At 42.5% G+C, this 25,551-nt stretch overlaps 1 protein-coding gene and 1 long non-coding RNA gene across 3 annotated transcripts in view; one reads left to right on the forward strand and one right to left on the reverse strand.

Moving 5' to 3' along the window:
• Window positions 1-6,014: 6,014 nt before the first annotated feature.
• LOC133228158 (uncharacterized) lies at window positions 6,015-24,186 on the reverse strand. Its single transcript, XR_009730103.1, has 2 exons — window positions 24,047-24,186; window positions 6,015-6,377 (listed from the first exon to the last, which is right to left on the reverse strand). It is a non-coding gene; the product is annotated as an uncharacterized LOC133228158 (long non-coding RNA).
• The window catches only part of KCNH1 (potassium voltage-gated channel subfamily H member 1), a 448,093-nt gene continuing 445,449 nt past the window's right edge, over window positions 22,908-25,551 (forward strand). The window contains exon 1 of one of the 2 annotated variants that reach the window (XM_061383594.1): window positions 22,908-23,188. In XM_061383594.1, coding sequence (XP_061239578.1) covers window positions 23,110-23,188 — 79 coding nt within the window. In that variant the 5' untranslated portion in view covers window positions 22,908-23,109. The remainder of the gene's footprint in view (window positions 23,189-25,551) is intronic. The other variant, XM_061383597.1, reaches the window with a different exon arrangement.

The following is a 25,551-nucleotide window of genomic DNA, read 5'->3' on the forward strand; positions in this document are numbered from 1 at the left end:
GAGGGGATGCTGTACTTTTCACACAATTTCCTGTGAACCTCAAACTGCTCTAAAAAAGAAAATCTACTTGTTAAAAAGGAAAGTTGACATCAAAAAAAAAATGAGAGCAAGTTATTGGGAGGATTTGATAAGTTATTATAAATAAAACAGAACAAATGCCTACCACATTGTGAGTACTGCATAAATGTTTATTGTTATTATCATTATAGTCATTATCTGTATTGCTTTCTTGGAAGTGATCCAAATATTTTTCTGGAAGCAGCCTGAACTTTTGGCAGGATATTGAGTGTGACCTTGGGCAGATCACGTAAATTCTGTGAAATTATGCTTCCTCCTCTATAAAATGGGGATGATAATTGTACCTGCTTCTTAGGTTGTTGTGAAGATATCATGAATTGATGCACATAAAATGTTTAGGATAGTGCCTGGCATGTAAGTGTAAACACAGCTACTTTTACTGCTCTTTCTGTACTGTCTTCCAACCCTGAGGACTCTGTGAAATTTTGCTCAAGCATACTCCCTGTTTCTTTTTCCTTGGCTTGCTCCCATTTTAGCCCAATACCCCTTAAGCATCTTTTAACTCATTATCTCTGGCCTTAGTACAGAGAATAGAATGCTAAGATGCTCAGTATCTGCTGAAAAAACAAATGGACAGAGCTACAGAACTGAAACCTGGACAGCTCAATTGCAAGGAGCCATTCAACATTCAATGGTGTGAGAGCATTTCAATTATAGATCTTATTTGGTATGATAGGGAAATAGTACATTTGCTTTTCTAGAGGTCCCCCTCCTTTACTGTCTACTGTGTTTTGGGCTCCTCTTGGCTGATTCTAACATTTGGGCACTTTTCCTATAATACCTACCTCCTATCCCTCTATAGTTAGGTTTGCTACTTGGACTATACTGCAATGAATTTCAGCTGTTTAATCATCACAGTGATCATAAGTTCATGACCCTATGGTTGACATTGAATCTCAAAGCTATTCTTTCTGGTATGTTAACCCCCTTTCACATCAGAGAGTCTATCAATAGCTTAACTTCACAATCTGATACAGATTCTAGATTTCAAATAACCTTTTAATGTTTTAAGGGATGAATAACAAATATTCAACCAAAGTTAATTTCTTTTCCTAGAATAGTGTTTACATATAATATATATGTGCATATGAAAGAGTTAGGGGCTCTCCTGCTGGCTCAGATAGTAAAGGATCTACCTGCAATGCAGGAGACCCAGGTTCGATTCCTGGGTTTGGAAGATCCCCTGAAGAAGGGAATGGCAATCCACTCCAGTATTCTTGCCTGGAGAATCCCCATGGACAGAGGAGCCTGGTGGACTATAGTCCATGGGTTACAAAGGGTCGGACACGACTGAATGACTAACACTTTCACTTTTCACTATCCTTTTTTTTTTTCTGTTTCCTTATGAATTCTGTAGATATTTAATTAAAATATATGGACACTATATATTCTCAAAACAGAACCACTTTTTATGAGTGCATAAAAGATTCAAGAGTCTAGGTATAGCTCTTCTAGGAAAAGTTAGAACTAACAAAGACATAATTTTAACAACAAACCAATCTATTTCCTTGTAATTCTATATGTGATAATTATGATTCATTCAGTTCAGTCACTCAGTCGTGTCCAACTATTTGAGACCCCATGGACTGCAGCACACCAGGCTTTTCTGTCCATCACCAACTCCCAGAGCTTGCTCAAACTCATGTGCATGGAGTCGGTGATGCCATCCAACCATCACATCCTTTGTTGTCCCCTTCTCCTCCTGCCTCTAATCTTTCCCAGCATCAGGGTCTTTTCTAATGAGTCAGTTCTTTGCACCAGGTGGCCAAAGTATTGGAGTTTCAGTGTCAGTCCTTGCAATGAATATTTAGGATTGATTTTCTTTAGAATTGACTGGTTGAATCTCCTTGCAGTTCAAGGGGCTTTCAAGCGTCTTTTCCAACACCACAGTTCAAAAGCAGCAATTCTTCGGTGCTCAGCTTTCTTTATGGTCAAACTCTCACTTTCATACATGACTACTGGAAAAACCAGAACTTTCACTAGATGGACCTTTGTTGGCAAAGTAATCTCTCTGCTTTTTAGTATGCTGTCTAGGTTTATTATAGCTTTTCTTCCAAGGAGCAAGCATCTTTTGATTTCATGGCTGCAGTCACCATCTGCCCAAGAAAATAAAGTCTCTCACTGTTTTCACTGTTTCCCCATCTATTTGCCATGAAGTGATGGGACTGGATGCCATAATTTTAGTTTTTTGAATGTTGAATTTTAAGCCAGCTTTTTCACTCTCCTCTTTCACTTTCATCAAGAGGCTCTTTAGTTCTTCTTCCCTTTCTGCCATAAGGGTGATGTCATCTGCATATCTGAGGTTATTGATATTTCTCCTGGCAATCTTGATTCCAGCTTGTGTTTCATCCAGCCCAGCATTTCACATGATGTACTCTTCATATAAGTTAAGTAAGCAGGGTGACAATATACAGCCTTGATGTGCTCCTTTCCCAATTTGGAACCAGTCTGTTGTTCCATGTCCAGTTCTAACTGTTGCTTCTTGACCTGCATACAGATTTCTCAGGAGACAGATAAGATGGTCTGGTATTCCCATCTCTTTAAGAATTTTCCACAGTTTGTTGTGATCCACACAGTCAAAGGCTTTGGCATAGTCAATAAAGCAGAAGTAGATATTTTTCTGGAACTCTCTTGCTTTTTCTATGATCCAGCGGATGTTGGCAATTTGATTTCTGGTTCCTCTGCCTTTTCTAAATCCAGCTTGAACATCTGGAAGTTCTAGGTTCATGTACTGTCAAAGCCTGGCTTGGAGAATTTTGAGTATTACTTTGCTAGCGTGGGAGATGAGTGCAGTTGTGAGATGAGTGCAATGAGAGCACTCAGTGCAGTTGAGTGCATTGCCTGTCTTTGGGACTGGAATGAAAACTGACCTTTTCCAGTCCTGTGGCTACTGCTCAGTTTTCCTTTTCCAATTATGATTAAACTATGCTTAAAAATTGGCATCAAGTTATTCTCAACTAAAAACATTTAGGGAATGTATATATAACATGATACCAATGTTGATTATTCTAATAAGCTGAAAAACATATATACCTTTTATAAATAAAATATAAATCATAGTTATTCACTATCCTTTTGATTTATAAATCCTTGGAGCTCCCAAACATGTATCCTAATCTTTTGAGGTGGCCTGGAGAATGCATTTGGTTTATCAGTGTTGATGGTGTAGAAAATCCTCAAAGAAGAGAACCACCTCCCCCTCTGAAAAGTTTACCAATAAATCAGAGAATGCTCAACCCTGTTATTGAGCCAGTTGACTGTGCTTATTGATTATTCCAGCTTCACAGGGAATTTTAGGCTTATAAGACAATGTTAATAAAGTGTGTTTGGTTCCTTAGAAAAGAGGCATTTCACAAAAATGAAAGGAGTATATCTTTAACAATTTAAATTTTGGAGGGAATATTAAAAGTCTACTCTACCCTGAAAACGAGGATCATGGCATCTGGTCCCATCACTTCATGGGAAATAGATGGGGAAACAGTGGAAACAGTGTCAGACTTTATTTTTTTTGTCTCCAAAATCACTGCAGATGGTGACTGCAGCCATGAAATTAAAAAACGCTTACTCCTTGGAAGAAAGTTATGACCAACCTAGATAGCATATTCAAAAGCAGAGACATTACTTTGCCAACTAAGGTCTGTCTAGTCAAGGCTATGGTTTTTCCAGTGGTCATGTATGGATGTGAGAGTTGGACTGTGAAGAAGCCTGAGCGCCAAAGAATTGATGTTTTTGAACTGTGGTGTTGGAGAAGACTCTTGAGAGTCCCTTGGACTGCAAGGAGATCCAAACAGTCCATTCTGAAGGAGATCAGCCCTGGGATTTCTTTGGAAGGAATGATGCTAAAGCTGAAACTCCAGTACTTTGGCCACCTCATGCAAAGAGTTGACTCATTGGAAAAGACTCTGATGCTGGGAGGAGATGGGGACAACAGAGGATGAGATGGCTGGATGGCATCACTGACTTGATGGACATGAGTCTGAGTGAACTCTGGGAGTTGGTGATGGACAGGGAGGCCTGGTGTGCTGCGATTCATGGGGTTGCAAAGAGTCGGACACGACTGAGAGACTGAACTGAATTGAACTGAACTCTACCCTGAGTACCTTTCATATAATAAGCTTGGTATCATTATGATAAGAGAGGGGGACTCTGCAGGGCCAGGTATGATGCAGTTTTCTAAGATGAGAAAATTAAGCTCCCAGGTAGTCAAGTGACTTTTCAATGCCTACATGAAATTTGCCTCTGCCTGATTCAGCTGCTGTCTCGCCACTTCCTGCAAAGTGGTAAACTTCCCGTAACTTCCTTAATTTTTCATTGCTGCCAAATAACTGCCAACTAGTGTCACTGTCTCCAGGCTTAGCCCGTGTTGGCAATGTATTTTCTACATTGAAGCCGAAATGATCTTTCGAAAATGCAGATCAAATCCTGTGACTCCTCTCTTTAAAATCCTTCACCGGCTTTCTGTTGTTCTTTGAGAGAGTAAATCTTTAACAGGCTAACAAGGACTGAGAGGATCACCCCCTCAATCTCTCCAAATATATCTCTACCCACGCCTCCTCTCACACTCTTAGGCTGTACCATCTCTTGACCTTCTATTTCCTCAGTCTTGTAATGCTCTCCCCACCAACTGATCCTTGAAGTGGGTAATTCCTTCAGGTTTCAGTTTATTCTCTTATTTTTATTTGTAAAATATTGTAATGCCTTTTCATTTTCCACATACTAACATCATTATTACTCACCTCACATTTATCAAGAATTCATAGTACTGGTTAATGTTCTCATCTGAAATGTTAAGTGACTTACACTCTGGCATACTGTTAATCTATCATTTCCTGGTAAAGAGCACTTTATTTGAATGTTCAAGTTACTATCAACAAGACTATCTTAATCTACAGCATTTGACCTGTGCCATAAAATATTTGCTGTTAATACTATTGATTTTAAATTTCATTATAACTGGTTGTATGTCAATGTACATTTCTATTGTTACAGAATTTTTCAGTTTCCATTGTTTTGGAAAAGTTTCCTCTGAATGGCCATAGTTCTGTAGTGTGTGAATGAATCCAGCATGAAATGTGGCTGGGATAAGAGACTGTAAGATAGAGTGTGAAACAGACATTATTTCACTCTCTATATACCTGAAACATAAGAATCCACACATTATCATATTAATCAGCAATGTACATCATGCATAAATTAAAACACATTTATTTTTCCATCATACTGGTCCTCTAAAAAGCAAGCTATAATAATAGATGTCTAAACTCAAGCTTTAATATATGTTTTAGACATGGTCATTCAGATTTAGCAGTGACAGTAGCACAACAGCCTCATGTTCCTGTACCGTGCTGGAAGGCTCATTCCAATTGCATTGAGTAATTACTCTTATCTTTTCTTGTTACTTTTTTCCTTAACATATTTTTTAAAAAAAGTAGGGATCTTATTGGAAATGAAGAAACTTAGGTACTATTCAGAATCTGCATTTTGACAAAATCCCCAGCGAATCTAATATTAATTAACTTATTTTTGGGTAAATATGTGAGATTTAAAATTACCCTTAAATTGGTTCTACTTGACTCTAAAGCTTCTCTTTTCAACCACAAGGCTGATGTGACTCCAGTCAGAGGTTACTTTTCTTTTTTGCTCTTCAGTACAGCGTGCTGTGCTGTGCTCAGTCGTGTGCTCCTCTGCGACCACATGGACTGCAGCCCGCTAGGCTCCTCTGTCCATGGGATTTTCCAGGCAAGAATAATGGAGTGGGTTGCTACTTCCTACTCCAGGGGATCTTCCTGACCCACGGACTGAACCACTGTGCTACCTGGGAAACCTCTTCAGTGCTGAGTTAGCTTTAAATCAACTGTATCTGTCAGAGTGTTACCGAAAAAGTGCGTAGTGGGGTCTGGCTGCTCACCTCTCAAAAGGCAATAAACAGGCCAGACTGGCGATAAGGAAAGTTTGCTTTATTTCATATGCTGGCAATTGCAGATGGGGAGGGTGGTGGACATCTGTCCAAAGGCCCACTACCACCCCCTCCCCACAAGCAGGAGGTGAGAGTGTTTATAGACAGAATTGGTGGGGGGGCTACATGCCTAAACAGCACAGTCACTTCTAACAGTCATCTTCAAATTGATCATCAGTGATCTGACCAGCATTATCTTGGTTGTTTTAGGTACAGTTCATCTTCAGTTCCAGGATCCATTTGTTCCTATTTCTCTGCATCCAGGTCTCGGAATTGTGGCAGTTCATGTCCTGGGTACAGTCTGGTCATCATGTAGTTAACTTCTGCCACTTGGGGTTTGTATCTGTAAGACAGATCACAGGGTATGGCTTGGAATATTATCCATAGTCCTTGAGAAGGAACTACAAGTCCTTGACTATGCTTAATGACTACATTACTATTAGTTGGTCTCCTTTGATTGTTTCTCTTTGTTTTCATATTTTTCACTTCTCTAATTACTCTTATTCTTTGACTGAAGCTTTCCACAGGTGAAAGGCAGGCAAAAGACATGATTGGTGGTGGTGGGGGGGAGCAGGGCAAGGACCACAGGGTTCTGCTCTGTTTCAAGAGGGTCAGTATAAGTTGATTCTCAAAAAATGTGGTTAATAAGAAAGATGGTCCTCCCATGAATCATAGGAGAAAAATGCTGATGCTCCTCAGGAAACAATTCACACATCATTTCCCACTGCCCCTGCACTAATGCTAAAATGATTGCTTAAATGCTGACAATATGTGAGAAGCTAATTTTAGTCATTCCCTCTCTGTTAGGAACTAGAAGTATGAAACCATGAATTGGTGATTTGAACAGCTGTCTTACCTTCTCTGCATCACTCTGTCGATCACAGCATTGCTCTCTGTCCTGGGTTTTATGACTTTATTTCCAATGGCCACATGTAAAATCATTTTCCCCATTCACCAACTAAGATGCCTGTAATCTGCAATTCTTCCTCTTTCGCCTTCCCAACCCCAACTGAGCACTTGATCACCTATTTTCACATCATTTCCTGCTCTAGGCATGCCTGTCTTGCCATGCTAGCAACCTCAGTGGCTCCCTATCATCTCCAAGATCAAGTAGAAACTTTATTCTTGGTTTAATGTATGTAACCCACATGTCAGTTGTAGATCTGTTACCCATCGACACCTAAAAAGTTCACCCCAAACCCCAGGAAGCCAAGTTCCTCTTCAAGATTTCCATGTCTCTGAATCTTTCACATGAATACTCTTATTTCTCGGCTTGGGTATTAGTGGATAGTGCTTCTGTGGCAACTCAGATATGTAATTCTGCTTGCTAAGTTCTACAAACACTTAAGGAAGTCCATAGATTTGGCCTTAGAATTATCTGACTCAAAGAGGATTTTTCAATTCCATTATATCACAAATCCCTTTTGAGCTAATTTTGCTTATCTGTCCAGTCTCATCTCCCTACCATGCCATGTGCTGTTTCCCGTATCAACACACCACGTCCTTCCTCATTCTCCTATTTTAAGAACATGTTACTACTTTTTCTGAAAGCCCCTTTCCAGTCTCTGCCGGGGACCAGCCCCAGCTGATCCAGGGTATTCGAAGGAGAGACGGCCTAGGCGACTATTTATATGCTAATTAGAGATATAGAGAACAATAGAATGAGGATAGCTCAGTAGGAAAATTCAGTGGAGAAAAGAAGCTGAGTAGCTTGGTTTACGCGGGAGACCAATAAAACTTCAAGACAAGAAGTTTGCACCACTTACGTAGGCCGCAGGCGCCCTCTCGAATAGCGGAAGGTGTCTCACCCTAGACTCCTTCTCGAGTGGGTCTTAGAAGCCCAGGCATGATTAGTAAGCGTGGTGGGTTCCGCGCTCCAGATGGAAACTCAGCTGGAAGTTAAAAGGAAGAATGACACGGGGAGACCAAGTGCTGGTAAACAAGGCCCATAGCTTTATTTTTAACAGGGGCTTTTATACCCTAAGTTACACATAGAGGATAATAGGGGATGCAAAGTCAGCAGTCTTTGATTCTTATCAAAAACCAAGGTTTCTTTCCTGCAAATGTATCGTATACAAATGGTTTAGGTGATTTACATCATCTTCTGGCCAGAAGGCCTACTAACATTTTATGACTCTTGACAAGGACTTATCAACAAAGACTTATTTTCTCTAAGAGTAATTATTTCAAGGTTTGGCACCATCTTCCAAAGATAAAATTGCATTCCTATAGGGCGGATGTGTAATGGGTTTACAACAAAGAAAGAATTTATTACCTTAAGGGTCTAAAGTTACTAACACCAAGGCCACTACTTATTTTTTCTACATACCCACTATTAATTGATACATATTCAAGGATACAATTCAGGGGATGTGAAAACTTGGCAACAAGCATTGACTCATCAATGAAATCCTTTACTAGTTTATTCTGACAGTTTTTAACTCTCTGAGAGGCTCTAAGCTATTTGAATATCTTAAGCTTCCCATGCCTCTCGAGGCTGGGAGACTGTAAACAATCGTATGCATAGCTGCAGGAGTCCGGGTAAACTTGTCAGGCGAGTTAGAGAGCCATCAGAGGGGTTTGGATTTAAACACTCCTAATTGCCCAGGAACTTTATTAATTGGAGCTGTAAGTTAACTCTTTGACACAGAGAGAGAGAGATGGTGGTAGGGGACAGCCCCCAGTAAAGTCAGAGGTGAGAGCACAAAGCAATAAAGTAGGCAGACTCTGGTTTTTTGGGGGAAAATGCTCGAGAATATCCGGGGGGACTCCTGAGGCTCGATCCCGCCTTTGCGTATGCCGAGCCTCCTTCCTCATGACCTTTGTCACGAGTGGAATGCCTCACCGGCTCCCCGCAAGTCTCCCATAAAAAGATTATATATATATGAATTTATGCTTCTTACACAAATATAAAATAAAAGCACATCAAAGATTTTATGTAGCTCAGTTAATGAAGGAGCTAGTAAGATACTAGAACTAGTTCAAAGGAGAATCTAAAGAGTAGAAACATACCTAGCTCATTAGGAATAGTTAACTAAATTTCCTTCAAAAATGTTAAACTGGCTTATTCCACATTGGAGGAAGAGAATCAATTGAATTTCCATCAGAAAAGAATCCTTTTGTACATCTCTGGACAAGAATCATTTGCATTGCTATAGTTGTCTACAAATTACAGAGTTGTAAATAGCTCAAAGATCATGAAAGACACAAAGACCCCATAAACCAGACATCTTGGATGGATGTGCTAGACATTACCTGGTTTTCATTGAAGACATTCTGCAGTCTTTTGGGTTCATTTCTAAGGCTTTCATAATTTTTCTTTATATTGTCTTTCTACCATCTTCTGCTCCTCTTTTCCCCCATTTGGTTGATCCATGTTGGCTCCCAGTGGTTAATTCATTTCTTTCCAGACACTCCCAACCCATGTTTAATAGCCCATCAACAATTTTTTCAGAATAACTATAAGCTAAGCAATGGTTTGCAAAATGATTAATTTCTTTCTCCTTTTGAATAAAATCAGGAAAATATTTTCTTGTGCTTAGGCTTCTGGTGCCTGTAATGTTTCATGCAGCTGGGCATGGAGACTTGAACTAACTTTAACTTGTTGTTCAGTCGCTCAGTTGTGTCTGACTATGACCCCATGGACTGCAACACTCCAGGCAACACTCTCCATCACCACCTCCCAGAGCTTGCTCAAACTCATGTCCATTAAGTCAGTGATGTCATCCAACCATCTCGTCCTCTGTCATCCCCTTCTCCTTCTTAAACTGCTGCTGCTGCTGCTAAGTCGCTTCAGTCGTGTCCCACTCTGTGCGACCCCATAGACGGCAGCCCACCAGGCTCCCCGTCCCTGGGATTCTCCAGGCAAGAACGCTGGAGTGGGTTGCCATTTCCTTCTCCAATGCATGAAAGTGAAAAGGGAAAGTGAAGTTGCTCAGTTGTGTCCGACCCTCAGCGACCCATGGACTGCAACCTACCAGGCTCCTCCGTCCATGGGATTTTCCAGGCAAGAGTACTGGAGTGGGTTGCCATTTCCTTCTCCAAAGTCCTGCTAAGTTGCTTCAGTCGTGTCTGACTCTGTGCGACCCCATAGATGGCAGCCCACCAGGCTCTGCTGTCCCTGGGATTCTCCAGGCAAGAATACTGGAGTGGGTTGATGCGGGGAGCCGGTGTGAGGACCTCCACCCATGGCAAAGGTCATGAGGAAGGAGGCTCGATATATACAAAGGCGGGATTGAGCCTCAGGAGTCCCCCTGGAAATTCTTGAGCATCTACCCCCAAAACCAGAGTCTGCCTACTTTACTACTTTGTGCTCTCACCTACACCTCTGACTTTACAGGGGGCTGTTCCCCACCACCTCTTTCAGAGAAGGAGTTGACCTAGAGCTCCAGTTAATAAAAACTCCTGGGCGTGACAAGAGTGTTTTAACCTACAAACTCCTCTTAAGGTTCTCTAGCCTGCCTGACAGGCTTGTCCGGCCACATATGATTGCTCACAGCCTCCCAACCGTGAGAGGCACGAGATGCTTTAAACTTTCTAAAAACAGGTTCCTTAGAAAAGTTAGAAAACCGTTAGTATAAGTATAGTGGGCTGATTAGAAATTGTATTGGTGAAGGGTTTTTCATTTGTTGAGCCAATGTTTGTTGCTAAGTCTCCACATCCCCTGCCCTTACACACATTAATGAATATATAGAAGAAATAAGTATTAACCTTTGATATTAATCACGTTAGACCTTAGGCTAAGTAAATTCTTTCCTTAATTAAAACCCACTACACCCTCACCCTATAGGAATGTAACTTTATCTGGTACTTTCGGAAGGTGAAGTCTTTTTTAAGAATAATCACCCCTGGAGAAATAAGTGTCCTGGTTGACTGACTGCTGTCACAAGGAGAGGGTCATAAATTGTCAGCAGGCCCCCTGGCCAGAAGATGATGTAACACCCCTAAGACCTCTGTATACATTTGTATGAAGCACCTGACTTTGATAAAAGTCAGGACTGCTGACCCCGCATGACTTTTGCATAACATCTCAGTGTATAAAAGTAGACCATGGAAAATAAAGAATTGGGATCAGTTTCTCGAAATACTGGTCTCCCCATGTCGCACTCTCTCTCAAACTCTGGCTGAGTTTCCATCTGGAGCGCGGAGCCCGCCATGCTTACTAATTATGCCTGGGCTTCTAAGATCCGACCGGGGAGGCCTCAGTGTCTCCTCTCCTTCAGGAGAACGGAAGGACTCCTGTGGCCTATGTAAGTGGTGCAAGCTTCTTGTCTTGAAGTTTTATTGGTTTCCGCGTAAACCAAGCTACTCAGCCTCTTTTCTCCACTGAATTTTCCTGCTGAGCTATCCTCATTCTATTACTCTTTATATCTCTAATTAATATCTAATTGAAGTTATTGTATCCTGATCCTTGCCGACATTGTCCCCGCTTCGAACTCCCTGGATCAGCCGGGGCTGGACCTCGGCAGGTGGCTCCTTCTCTTTAACTACTTGTACAGTTTCTTAATATATATTCCCAGGTCTTAGACTTCAATTTCTTCTTTGTGACTTTGGAAAGTTGCTGCTGCTGCTGCTAAGTTGCTTCAGTCGTGTCCAACTCTGTGTGATACCATAGACGGCAGCCCACCAGGCTCCCCGTCCCTGGGATTCTCCAGGCAAGAACACTGGAGTGGGTTGCCATTTCCTTCTCCAATGCATGAAAGTGAAAAGTGAAAGTGAAGTCGCTCAGTGATGTCTGACTCTTCTCGACCCCATGGACTGTAGCCTACCAGGCTCCTCCGTCCATGGGATTTTCCAGGCAAGAGTAGTGGAGTGGGGTGCCATTTCCAGTTTAAATAGTACTCTCTTTAACAAAGAAGGTAACAGCAAAAGAAACCTTGAGAGATCCCATTTTCTCTGTCATGTTACATTTATATGGATGCATATTCTCCAAATGGTTCTCCTCTGCCTTATATATTCATTTAATTGCTCTAAGAATAAGATTTTGGTTGAATTTTCCATAATTCTCAGAATACTAAAGAAGTCATTCTCTGACATTTGGTTCACAGGTTGAAACAACTCTCTGGCATTTAACTTTTGTCATTTCTGTGTTTATGTCTTTCTAAATGTGAACTACTTGGAGAACCTTAGATGGTTTGGTTTATGTTCCTCTTCACTTTCTTCCTTATTGGGGCGCTGCAGTCCATGGGGTCACAAAGAGTCGGACATGACTGAGAGACCAAAATGACTGAGTCCAAAGCATCCATCCCCACCCCATTTCCTTTTTTAATCCTGAAAGAATAAATTCCATGTGTGAAGACTAGCCATGTTTTTCTGCAAGTGGTCATACCCAGAAATACTGATTTAGCATTTGATACTAGACTGAGTTTCAGTACTATGGAAATCACACTGAATCTTCGAGCCCCCTATAGGTCATGTCACACATCTTGATCTGTTTCTTACTCGTTGATCTATTCATGATCTTTACCAGCAGTATAACCACATAGCAGATCCTCTGATGGCTTTGTGTGTCATATTTGATGAAGATATTTGGTTGATTAAAGTTGATATTAGACTTAATTTTTTTTAGGATTCTTTCAAACAGTTTTTTTTGGGAGAAGGAAATGGCAATCTACTCCAGTATTTACTAGCAACCCACTCCAGTAAATCGCATGGACAGAGGAGCCTGGCAGGCTGAGGTTCATGAGGTTGCAAAAGGGTCTGACATGACTTAGAGACTAAACAACAGCAACTTTTTATAGGCTCCAATTCTACCAATGAAGAGAGGAAGTCAACTGGAAGAGGAAATATCAAAGGATCTTTTGAGAAGGCTGAGAACAATGAAGACAGCCCCTCAACTTAGCATAAAGAACCCATCGCCAGGGTCCCATGATGGAAAGTAATATTGATAGTTCATGTTTCCTGTGATATGAACCTACTCTAAATCATTCCCTTATAGCACCAAGTAAATAAAGGCAAGTGAAAATTATCTATGTTTTAAGATACAAAATAATGTGTTTATTATTTTTGCCAGTCTCACCCAACTAGATTTAGCTCCTTGATAGCAGAATATTTCTTTTCTTCACTGTTGTATCTCCAGAACCTAGAGCTATTCATGCACCTGCTTAAACTTTGATTCCTGCAGACTGTTCATACAATAAAGTGAACTTTAAAGTTCTAAATGCTAGACTTAGCATGACAACAAAGCTTTTCCTGACCTGGCCTTGATCTAGTTTTCGACCCTTTCCTCCCTACCTTGCTTGGGCAGCAACACTGTCACATCTTTGTGCTCATTGCTTTGGTTTTACTTCTGTTTGTATTTTGGTCCTCGGGGAATTCTTTTCATTTCATGTGAAAGTTAGTCAATTAAAAGCATACACACACACACACACACACACACACACACACACACACATATATATACACACATATATATATGTATACGTATAACTGAATCACTTTGCTGTATACCTAAAACTAACACAATGTTGTTAATCAACTATGCTCCAATATAAACTAAAAATTAAGAAAATGTAAATATATATATACATGTAGTATGTTGTGCATATATATAATATATACAAAACTTCATCATTTATTAATTTTATTCAGAATTTTTTGATATTTGTGATAGGATGGTTTTGCAGTATTCCCCAAATCCGGAGTCTTACTATGTCCTTTTCCATCTCCCTCTGTTGTAAACATTTCTGTGTTCCAAGTGAGACTTTTTTAAACCATCACAAGATCGATTCTGTTTTGTTTTTATCTGATATAAGTGTTTATTTTAATAAGAAAATTTAGGTGGTGCTAGTGGTAAAGAAGGAGAAGGCAATGTCACCCCACTCCAGTACTCTTGCCTGGAAAATCCCATGGATGGAGGAGCCTGGTGGGCTGCAGTCCATGGGGTCGCTAAGAGTCAGACAGTAGCAGTGGTAAAGAATCCACCTGCCAATGCAGGAAACTTAATAGATATGGGTTTGATCCCTGGGTTGGGAAGATCCCCTAGAGGAGGGCATGGAAACACACTCCATTATTCTTGCCTGGAAAATTCCATGGACAGAGGAGCCTGGTGGGCTACATACAGCTGATGGGGTTGCAAAGAGTCGGACACAACTGAAGCAATTACGTGTGCACGTCTGGGGGCGCACACACACACACACACACGCATTGCGATTACTGACATATTTTGGGGCATTTCTGCCACTTTTAATGTATATTTTAATCTACCATATTAATTCTTTACATCTTTTTGCTCTTTACGTGGCATATTTTGATTTGATTATATTTTCTTTATGCCCATTCTTATTTCCCCTCACTGGTCTGAAAGTTTAAAATTTTCTAACAGAGTCTAAAATTTAGCAGTCTTGCTATTAGAAGACAAAGATTTTGAAACATTTCAGTTTCCATTATTCATTCCACTGTTATCAAGTATTTTACTGTCACCGTTATTTTTAACACTTCTCTAATTTATCTGTTATCGTCCTCACTATTTCTGCTGCTGCTGTCCTTCAGTAGTGTCCGACTCTATGTGACCCCATAGACCGCAGCCCACCAGGCTCCCCCATCCCTGGGATTCTCCAGGCAAGGACACTGGAGTGGGTTGCCATTTCCTTCTCCAAAGCATGAAAGTGAAAAGTGAAAATGAAGTCGCTCAGTCGTGTCTGACCCTCAGTGACGCCATGGACTGCAGCCTTCCAGGCTCCTCTGTTTATGGGATTTTCCAGGCAAGAGCACTGGAGTGGGGTGCCATCGCCTTCACTATTTCTAGAAGTCAATATTTATTTGTGTCTACTACCATGTTTTTACCAGTTTCTCTGTCATTATTGCATCATGTAATCCACTTTTTTTCTTCTAGTTCTTTTTTTCCTAATTCTTAACTAGTTCTTTCAGCAAATGTCCATAAGTTTTAGCCTGTCTCTGTTAATGTCTTTACTTTATCCCCCCTTTAAAATGGTTCAGATGGATATGAAAAAAATTCAAAAACACAGAAAAATTGAAAGACTTGTACAGTGAACACTTACATAGCAACCATACAGATTCTACTGTCATTACATTGTGATGTTTTTGTTTTATCGTGTCTATTTATCTTATTTTTTGATGCATTTCACAATAAGTTGTAGACATCCATATACTTTACTCCTAAATGATTAGCCTGAATATAACTAGCTAGGGTTCAATATGTAGAGTTTCTTTTTTGAAATAAAATATGCAGAATGCATAAAACTCAAATGTATCATTTTTTGAGTTTTGACAAATCATATACACGCATAACCCACACTTTCATGAAGATATAGAATGTTGCTATTACTCCCGAAAATTTCATCATGTCCCTCCCTAGGCAATGCTCAGTATCCCCCCTGAGAGACAAATACTGTTCTGATTTCTTTTTCACCTCATGTGCTTGTTCTAGAACTCTGTATGAATGAAATAACATACCATATACTCTTTAGTCTAAGGCTTTTTCACTCAATGTAATGTGTTGAGATTCTTCTGCGTTGTTTGCCTTTAACTGTAGTTTGTTTCATTTTGTTACTCTGCAGTATTCTATCGTATTGGTATACCATGGTTTGTTTATTTATTCTGCTGGTGACGGACACATGCTGCTTTTAGTCTTTGACTGTTATGAATGAAGCAGATACAAACAAATCTTTTTTGAATGTATGTGGAATTTCTGGGGTGTGGGATGGGTTAATGGTTATCGATAGTTTTGTAAGAAACTGCCAGGCTATTTCCAAAGTGATTTTTAAAAATCATTTCAGACTCTCACAGCAATGTTTGAGAGTTCTGTTGGCTCCACATCCTTGTCAACATTTTGCCCTGTCAGTCTTTTGAAGTTTAGCCATCGTGTTGGGAACCACTGGCGTATTCCATCATTTTTAACTCTCTTGTTAGATTGAGATGTCAATATCATCTTCACATTGTTGTAGATGATCTATTTTTTCCTATGATAATTTTCAAGATTTCTTCTTTTCCTTTTATGCTCTGGAGTGTCACTTCTATATGTCTAGGTTTGGATTTGTTTTCATTTATCCTGCCTTTTCAATCTGAGAGTTTAATTGTGAGATATTTGATTTCTTTAATTCTGGAAAATTTATTCTCATTGTCCCTTTGAATATTGCTTCTTCTCCATATATGTTTTTATTCCTTAGAGGATTCTTTTTAGATGTATGTTTGAGCCTTTCACTCCATCCACTTATCATTTACATTCCCTATTTGTTTATTTATCTAGGCTATGTTCTGTGTAATTTCCTTTCCAGCTAATTGGGTCTAGACTACTGAATAATATACCCCAGGGAGTTTTTGTTTCCATGACTGTTTTAAATTTTGTTTAATTTTGATCAAAATCTGCCTGTTTTTTTGTCATAGTGTCTTATTTTCACCCTAAGGTTTATATTTCTTTCTTATTCTCTGAATATATAAAATACACATTTTAAAGTCTCAACTTGCTGCAACCTGCCTTGTTTCTCAGTTGCTGTTTTCTCCAATTTTTTATTTGACTTCATTTATGATGTAGAATTATTTTTGGTATGATTTATAATTATGTCTGTATGCTTTCTATTGGGGGTAATTTTTATCAGTTGGATCTTAAGGTATATTGGTTGGTATATGTTTTTCCTGCAGTGGCAGTTTCTTACTGGTTTCTGATGGGGCTATGTGACATTTCTGTATAAATTTCTTAGCACAAGATTCCACACTGTGAGGGTAGCTGGGAGAATCCTGTCCCATTAATGTGGAAGACTGAGTGGTCTAGGAGTTCTGATTTGTGAAGGTTTACTGTTTCCACCCATGTTCTGGACCAGCTGAGAGCTCAGGCTTGTAGGTTCTATTTTTCCAGGTTCCTGGGTCCAACGGAGACTCAGCTCCAGTTTCCCCACCATGAATGGGGCCTCTGTCCTCAGAACCGTCACATCAATACCAAAACTGGACACCCTAAGGAGCATTTCTTTGGAGGTTACACTCCCCTGCTGCTCCCCATGTATTCCCACAACTGCAATGGATTCCTGCCTATTTTTGACTTGTTTTGATCTTGGCATTATATTGAAGATAAGCTTAAAAACCATTTATTTGGCATTTCTCTATGTTTGAGTTAGAAGGGCAATTTTTACTAGCTCAGTCTGCTATCTGGATTGTAACTTTCTAATTGTTCTTTAAAACCATTGTAATATGGCTTTGTCCCCACTATTCCATTGAAAATATTTCCACTAAGGTCTCAAAAGACCAACTGATCATTCTGTCCCAGGGACATTCTCCAGTTTTTACAGCAACACACCGAGTTCAATCCCTGGTTGGGGAACTAAGATCCCAGATGTCACACAAGAATAAATAAATAAATCTGAGCTTCCCTGGTGGCTTCATGATAAAGAATCTGCCTGCAATGCAGGAGCCTCAGGAGACATGGGCTTGATCCCTGGGTCAGGAAGATCCCCTGGAGAAGGGAATGGCAACCCAATATTCTTGCCTGGAGAATTCCATGGACCGCAGAGCCTGGCGGGCTACAGTCCATAGGGTTGCCAAGAGTCAGGCACGACTGAAGCAGCTTAGTACGTACATACATATGCATATGATGGTGTTCATTACTCTTCCCAGTTAAAGACTTCTCTCATGGCTTATCCCTACTTTCTAGGTTGCTCCTTCTCACTCTCTTTTGAAGGCTATAAGCTAGTGATTTTCAATCTCTGGCTCTGCCTAGATGTTTCTCTTGGGCTCTGCGCTTGTGCATCCAACTGCCTACTCTTGATGAATTCCCACTTCACTTCTGGCTTCTAGGAGCAGGGGCCATGGCAGATGAATATCTTCTAAAGGAGTGTGATCTGTGGGACTCCAAGACTTTTGGGGAGAGACAAGTCTCAGTGAAGAGAAGGAAAGTCTTCGGTGCGAAGATCAAGCTGAAATGTAGTTTGTGGACAAAGACAGCAGGGTTTGGAGGACACAACTAAAGAAGCTAAGTACTCACTGATTCCTGAGCTTCATGGGGGCAGGTTCACAACCCTCTTTTCACCCTTAGAACCTATTCCAGCATCTGGTGTATGCTAGACTCTGAGCGAATGTTTGCACAATAAAATGAGACAGTTGTAAATGCTTTTCATTATTTTCCATGAGAGGGATGTGATAAAATACCTTGTTCTTTTTTGATAGGAGGAAATGAGAAAGAAGGATAATAGGCTTTGGGCATTTAGAAAGATATAATCCAGTTCTGCAAATGTTTAAAAATGCCTATTGGGTTAGCCAGAGTTGAGCGTAGCACCTACATCAGTGTGACACCCTCCAGTCAATTAGATTCATAGGCTACAATTCTTATGAAGGCAGGTTTTCTCCTTTTTCCCAGCACTTGGTGGAGGTAGGTGTCCATAATACAGAATATGCCTGTGTATGTGCTCAGTCGAGTCCAACTCTTTGTGACCCATGGACTGTAGCCCACCAGGCTCCTCTGTCCATGGAATTTTCCAGGCAAGAATACTGGAGAGGGTGTACTCCTCCATTTACTCCTCCAGGGGATTTTCCTGACCCAGGGATCAAATCCACATCTCCTATGTCTCCTGCATGGGCAGGAGGATTCTTTACCACTGAGCCACCTGGGAAGCCCCATAATACAGAACAGATCTTTCCAATGGATATGGCCTCCCCAACACATTTCCTGTACATCTATTGGACAATATGTTTTGCGAACAGAAATTACATATAATAAATCAGTCACTGGGTCATAGAAGCTGAAATTTCCCATGCATGCTGCATATTCCCCCTCTTTTAGATATTTCACTCATGGTGGCCAGGTAGGTGAAGTCCCTTCTGGGTTCAGTTTCTCCTGTTGATGCTTATTCTTTTCTGCAGAGGAAACACCCTTGTTTGCCCATTCTTCCTCTGAGAACTTCCAGGGCTCATGGGCGACTCTCCTATGTTTGAGAGGTTCTGGGCTTTTGAAATCTGTTTCTTATACTTCATGGTCTTATTGAAAGGAAAAAATGTAATTCTTGTCTTTGCATGATGCCATCTTCCCCCCTCACCCTACTCCTGGTGCGTGGTACTGTCTTCCTCTTCATTTGATACATATTTTTTGTTTGGCTTTGAGATTTTTCTGTCCTCTCCCAAACTCTTTTCCCAGCCATTCTGTAGAGCTCTATCTCCATGCTCTCTCTGTAGTGTCTCCATCGCTGTGAACTACTTTTGTGAACTCATCAATTATACCATGGCTCAATTATATATATGAAAACAAAGATTGGTGAAGTTCATCTGTGTTTCAGCTCACCATCTATTGTATGATACAGACAAAGCACGTGTTATAATCCAGGGGAAACCACAATACTGAGGGCATAGGGAAGGAAGATCACTGAGACACTGGTTAGAGACAGTGGTATACAATTTTAGAAGTTTTCATTTCGGACTCTGTATTGTTCTTGGTAGACGTTCTAGACAGAGGTAGCCCACTTCCTGCAGAGAGGGACAGAGGCAGTCTAATTGGAGCTCTGGTCCCAGTTATTTAAAGTTGTTCCTTTGAATAAAAAGTGGCTTTGCCTGTTATATAAGAATACAGAGGTACATTGCTGTACTGTGACTCTTTTACAAAGGTGTTAGCAGTGTTGACAAATTTGTAAGATTAAAGTTTGTTCTAGCTGACTTTCCTACATTATAGTGCTAGATCTCAGACAGAACTTTAAGCTGAGCAGCTCCTGGAAGTGAATACAGAGTAGGGAACAAAAGGTGGGAAGTAAGAGGCAAGGAGCATAATATACTGTACTGTCTAGCCAGTCCCAACAAAGAGGGTGTGTTTACTGAACACATGCAACCTAGGCCTGCGAATAGCAAAGAGAACCTGGGCAAGGAGGAACACAGCTTTATTCCTACAGTCAGGCAGTGTTGAGGGTCGGCCAAGGGAATGCGGGGCAGAGGATGTGTTTGTTTTTGTAGATGCCATGAGATATCCTCACGCTGAGTAGAGATAATGGTTAAAGATTTCTGACTGTTTAAATGATGTTTTAGGTCTTTTAATCTTTTCAAGGGTGCCACTAAAAGTGACAGTATTCAAATTGGTGCCAATACACACACACGCGCACACACGCGCGCACACACACACACACACAGTGCGTGCTGAGAACCACAGTAGTAGTAGTAGTACGTCTGAAATTAAAAATGGAAGATATCTCTGCCCCTTTTTCTTATCAGGTAGCCTGCCACAGCTTTAACATCCCTCACCTTAAATGAACATCATCTGTTTCCTTTATACCCGAGCCCTGGAACACGAGAGCTCATTAAAATCTGAGAAATTTTATTAACTCTCTCTGATAGCTCCCCCGTCCCACCCATTCTTTTCTTTATCTTCCTTTCACAAGCAGGATTATGAGGTTGCTTGACAGATTTAATATCATTATGAAAAATCTCCCCTTGGGCCTGCAGTAGATTACATAACCTTAAGAGCCTTATTCAAACGAATTGATTCAAATGAAGTAGGCAGACACCTCCGAACCAACTCAGCATCAATACATCTCCAAGTTCTCATCCGCACTGCTTGTTATCTCATTTGTAATAGAGCAAAGAACCACTAGACGGAGCTAGGGTTTAAGAAATCACTGCTCTGAGCTGGGTGATGGATGTGTCTGGTAGAATCTTACCTTGTGGAAGAAGTATATCATTACTGGTTCCAAGGCCCAAGCAAGCCTTCCCTAACTGCCAAAAGCTACCATCCATCCACTTTGTGTCTCCACAAGGTGAGACACAGGATGATGTCTGTAACGGCCTGATTTATTTGGTCACTCTAATGATGACATCTGACTGTGGTATACTACTCTACAATTTAGGGGGCTCTCCCCAATCAATAGGAGAAGGCAATGGCACCGGACTCCAGTACTCTTGCCTGGAAAATCCCATGGACGGAGGACCCTGGTGGGCCACAGTCCATGGGGTTGCTAAGAGTCAGACATGACTGAGCGACTTCACTTTCACTTTTCACTTTCATGCATTGGAGAAGGAAATGGCAACCCAGCAACCCACTCCAGTGTTCTTGCCTGGAGAATCCCAGGGACAGGGGAGCCTGGTGGGCTGCTGTCTATGGGGTGGCACAGAGTCGGACACGACTGAAGCGACTTAGCAGCAGCAGCAGCAGCAGCCCCCCCTAATCAATCACATTTGATCTTCAAGGCATCTCTGAGAGATTGCTGGACAAGAATTAGTTCCTCTATTCGAGAGATGAATAAACTGAGAAGGTATCTACAAAATATTAGGATGCGTCAGGATGGTTAACCTGGACAGCTGAGGTTGCACAGTCAGTTTTTTGCCTCTTACATTCTTGTGTTAACTGTTGCTTGTCCCAGCATGAAACTGACTAAGAAACAATCAACTCATTCTTTTTATGGGGCAGTTCTTTAGTCTCTGGTCATACACTCTCTGGAGACAGTGAAAAAACAGATAAAGCCCAAGTGCCGGTAAAAATCTTCTAAAACAGTCTGAGCTCCTGCCCAGAAATCTTGAGTTGATGTAATTCTTCTTATACCAGGAGGCAGGTGTGAAGATCAACACAGCATCCTGAACACGGTGGCCCATCCATCAAGTCAAGGCTGTGCTTTTCAAAAATTAATTCATTTTTTATTGAAATTTTAATTTTGTATTGGAGTGTGCCTAATTAACAATGTTGTGATGGTTCCAGGTGGACAGCTAAGGGCCTCAGCCATACATATACATGTATCCATTCTCCTCCAAATTCCTCTCCCATTCGGTGCACCACGTAACATCCATCAGAGTTTCCTGTGCTGTACAGTAGGTCCTTGTGGGTTATCCATTTTAAATATAGCAGTGTGCCTGTCAAGGCTGCAGTTTTTGCGTTTTTGTGTGCTAAGTCACTTAATAGTGTTCAACTCTTTGTGACCCCATGGACTGTAGCCCACCAGGCTCCTCTGTCCATAGGATTCTCCAGGCAAGAATACCGGAGTGGGTTGCCATGCCCTCCTCCAGGAGATCTCCCTGGCCAGGGGATCAAACCCATGTCTCCTGCATTGGCAGGCGAGTTGTTTACTACTAGCTCCACCTGGGAAGTCCTCTGCGGTTTTTAATTGATGTCAAATGCCTGGGGAAGCTGCCCACCCCAACCCCAACCTCCAAGCATTTGCCCTCAGGGACAAGCCCCATCCCGCCTGTTTAGATGTTTGTCAGACAGCTTGGTTGTTTCCTAATCTTACACACTGATCATAACAGGTTGTGATTCTGCTAACAAACAAACAGAACACCTTTCTGTAAATATACATGTATTTTCTTGGTCTTTGCTAAAATATTCACTGGATAAGAGTGGAAATGGAGACAGTCAGCCCGCAAACTTGTCAAATGTCTGGAGCGTGCGTTTTGACTTTAGGTTATCTTTAAAAGCAACCCAAAACAGCTGTTCTGAAATCCAACCAGTCACTCTGCAAGCCTGAGCCCTTAAGTACTTCATTAATTAATGGTCAAACACTGGCTTCAGAATGCAGGTGGGGTAACTTTCACAAACGAGGCTAAGAGACCCTAGGGGGCCAGCAGGAAAGGGTTTCAAGAGTTTTAGAGGTCCCAAGGGTTCCGGCCTGGAACGGAGCAAGGGAGGAGAGGTACAGTGCCACGTTCCTCCAAGATTCCCTGCGACCTCGTTGGGAGGGAACCCTCCGAGAGACAGCAGCTCCAACGTTCCCCTCGCCACCCAACCCAAGGCGCGCCTTGAGCACGTTTCCCGGCTGTGCCCAGAGCGCGGCGCTGCCCGTCCAGCCTTAGCCCGCCGCGGCGCTCGGCTTCCCAGCCGCTGCGGGAGCGCCCCGCTCGGTCTCCCGCAGGCCGGCGGGGGACACAGGCCCTGTAGGGGGCGCCGCGGGCCCGGTTGCGGCGGCTCCCCCCCCCGCCCACCCGGAGGCGGCTGCGGCGCGGCGAGCCCCGCGCGAGTACACAGCGAGGCGGGCAGCGGGGAGGGAGGCGCGAAGAGGGCGCGAGGGTGGCAGCCGGAGGGAGCCGCCGCCGCCCCTGCCCGCCCGGGTCCGCGTGGAGCGCATGGGGCGCTTCCAGCCGGGATCGCTCGCGGGCCCCGCGCCCAGCTTGAGGCTGCCGTGAGTCGCCGTGCCGGGACGCCCCCCAGACCCCGAGCTGCCGGGAGGATGACCATGGCTGGGGGCAGGAAGGGACTGGTGGCCCCGCAAAACACGTTTCTGGAGAATATTGTCCGGCGGTCCAATGGTAAGAGGTGCATTCGGATTTGACACCCCGGCTTTTTATCCGTGCCTTTATTGCAGACGCCTCCCGCCGCTCGGCACCAGCAGACGCAGCAGAACCCCGGGGCTCTGCTGGGAGCCGCGGTTCGGGGCTGACTCCCGGGGGATGGGAAGGGTGGGTAGAGTGGGGTGGGGTCTAATGGGTCTCCATCCCAAGAGGAGAGCTCTCCTGGGGTCGCTTTTGGGGGCCTTTCGCGCGCCTTCTCAGTCTCCTCTCCCGGGAGTGTGACAGCTGATGAGCAAAGTCCCGGGAAAAGTGATGGGAAGCTGATCGCGGCAGAAACGGCAGCGCCTTCCCCATAGGTACTGTTCGCCCCTCCGTTAAGGCTCTCTGGGTTCTCTGGCCGCTGCCTGCGGCGTCGCCTCCCCCCGGAGAGAGCCCCAGGAGAGACCGGCACCTCCGAGTCCCGGTCCCGAGGGATAGGAGGATGCTGCTGCTTCTACCTCCCACCCAGGCAGCTGAAAAGTCCGAGGGGTAGGGACGTGGGAACCTAGGGACGTGCTGCAGGCTGCCGGATTCCACCTCCTCACCCACCCACACCCTTCGAAGTTAAGGCTCATGAAGGGCAGAGTTTCCTGAACTCGAGTGCAAAGTGGAGGGGCGCACGTATAAACCTGTCATCATTTCTCTCTTCCAAACCACAGCAGTGTTTTATAACTCTTGCTCCCCTGTACATTCTCAAACTCACCCAAACTGTAAATGTATCGATAAACCAGAGCTCCAGCCCCTCTCTTTCCCAGTGGCATTAAGATGACATGAGGTGGTGGAAAGTCCTAGGAGCAGGGATAGAATGCAATAATTTCAAACGCCTTTAGTACTCACAGCAGAGCTTCCAGGGTAAAGCGCTTACAGGGCAGTTGGAAGAGCTCAGCAGTTGGAAGATGCAGTGCACAGCCTTTCATCAAACAGGCTAAAATGACAGAGGACAAGCCTAGAGACGTTCTATACAGGCTCCTGGTCCCCTCTCCTTCCAGAGATAAATGACATTCTGTTGGGAGGAGGTGAAGAGCCAACTCAGGAAATGGGTTTTTAAAATGTGTAAATATCACTGTTGCCGAGCCTGCAGGAAATTGTGTTAAAACTCTGCACTTCTATTAGGATTTAGTTTGGGATTCAGGGGAAGGGCATGAAAGTGACTTATGCTACTAGAAAATACTCTTTATAATTAAAAACAGATTTAAATTTATCTTCTAATAAATAACATCAACTGGGATAGCAAATCATCATGTATTATTCAGGCACTTTTTAGAAATGTGCCTCTTGAATTTCTGGTCAATCACCTTTCCTTTCAAAAGTGAAAGTGAAAGTTCCTCAGTCCTGTCCGACTCTCTGCTACCCCGTGGTCTACACAGTCTATGGAATTCTCCGGGCCAGTATACTGGAGTGGGTAGCCTTTCCCTTCGCCAGGGGATCTTCCCAACCCAGGGATTGAACCCAGGTCTCCTGCATTGCAGGTGGATTCTTTACCAGCTGAGCGACAAGGGAAGCCCTTTTCCTTTCAAGGGCTTCCTCAAACTAAGGTGGCTTTCTAACAGAGTCCCAGCCATTACCTGAGGAGAGAAGAGCATGCTAATTACTATGTGAACAGCCACAATGAACTCTTCGGCTGTGAAAAAGCTGCAGATGATCATGGCTCTTTAAGTAAAATCGCTGTTTAAGAGTTAATTTGCTGTGATTGCTGTTGTTATTGGCCTGTTGTGGGTTATCAAGGGAGTCGTGCTATTTGAGGATCCCATTGACAGTGACATCAACTTTCTCATAAGAATCAATGACAACTGCATTTTTTTGGTGAAGAGGTAGCGCCCTTTAAATATGAGGGAAAACTATATCTAATATATACCTTATCATGTTTTTGAGTGGAGAGAGTGGTAAGAGAATCTTAAAAGTGACAATCACAAGGTTCCTTAGGCTTATAGGAGGAAGTGAAGAATCATGGAGCTAATAACCACAGTAAAATGACAAAAAAAAAGATACGAATTCTGGAGTTGACACGATTACAAAAACTCCTGGAACTGAGAAGGCAGGATACTTTCTGATTTAGTTGATCTTCTTGGCGCTTCCTCCCCTCTGTAAGCAGACATGGAATGTTAATAGAATAAGTAGCAGGCAATGTTGTCAGCGCTGGCGCTTTAATTTCAGCTCCAATTCCAACAGCTTGACTTCAATTAACCAACCAACCAAAACAACATCAACAACGAAACCAAAACATCTTGGGAGGAAAGACGGATGAACATTTAAAATGATCTACTGTTTCAAGGTTGTGAGATTTCAGTTTTTAGTGACCCCTGTCTTCGTATTTCCTGAGCCCAAATAGGAAAAACAATCTG

Source organism: Bos javanicus, chromosome 16 (assembly GCF_032452875.1).
Source record: "Bos javanicus breed banteng chromosome 16, ARS-OSU_banteng_1.0, whole genome shotgun sequence".
Lineage (NCBI taxonomy): Eukaryota > Metazoa > Chordata > Mammalia > Artiodactyla > Bovidae > Bos > Bos javanicus.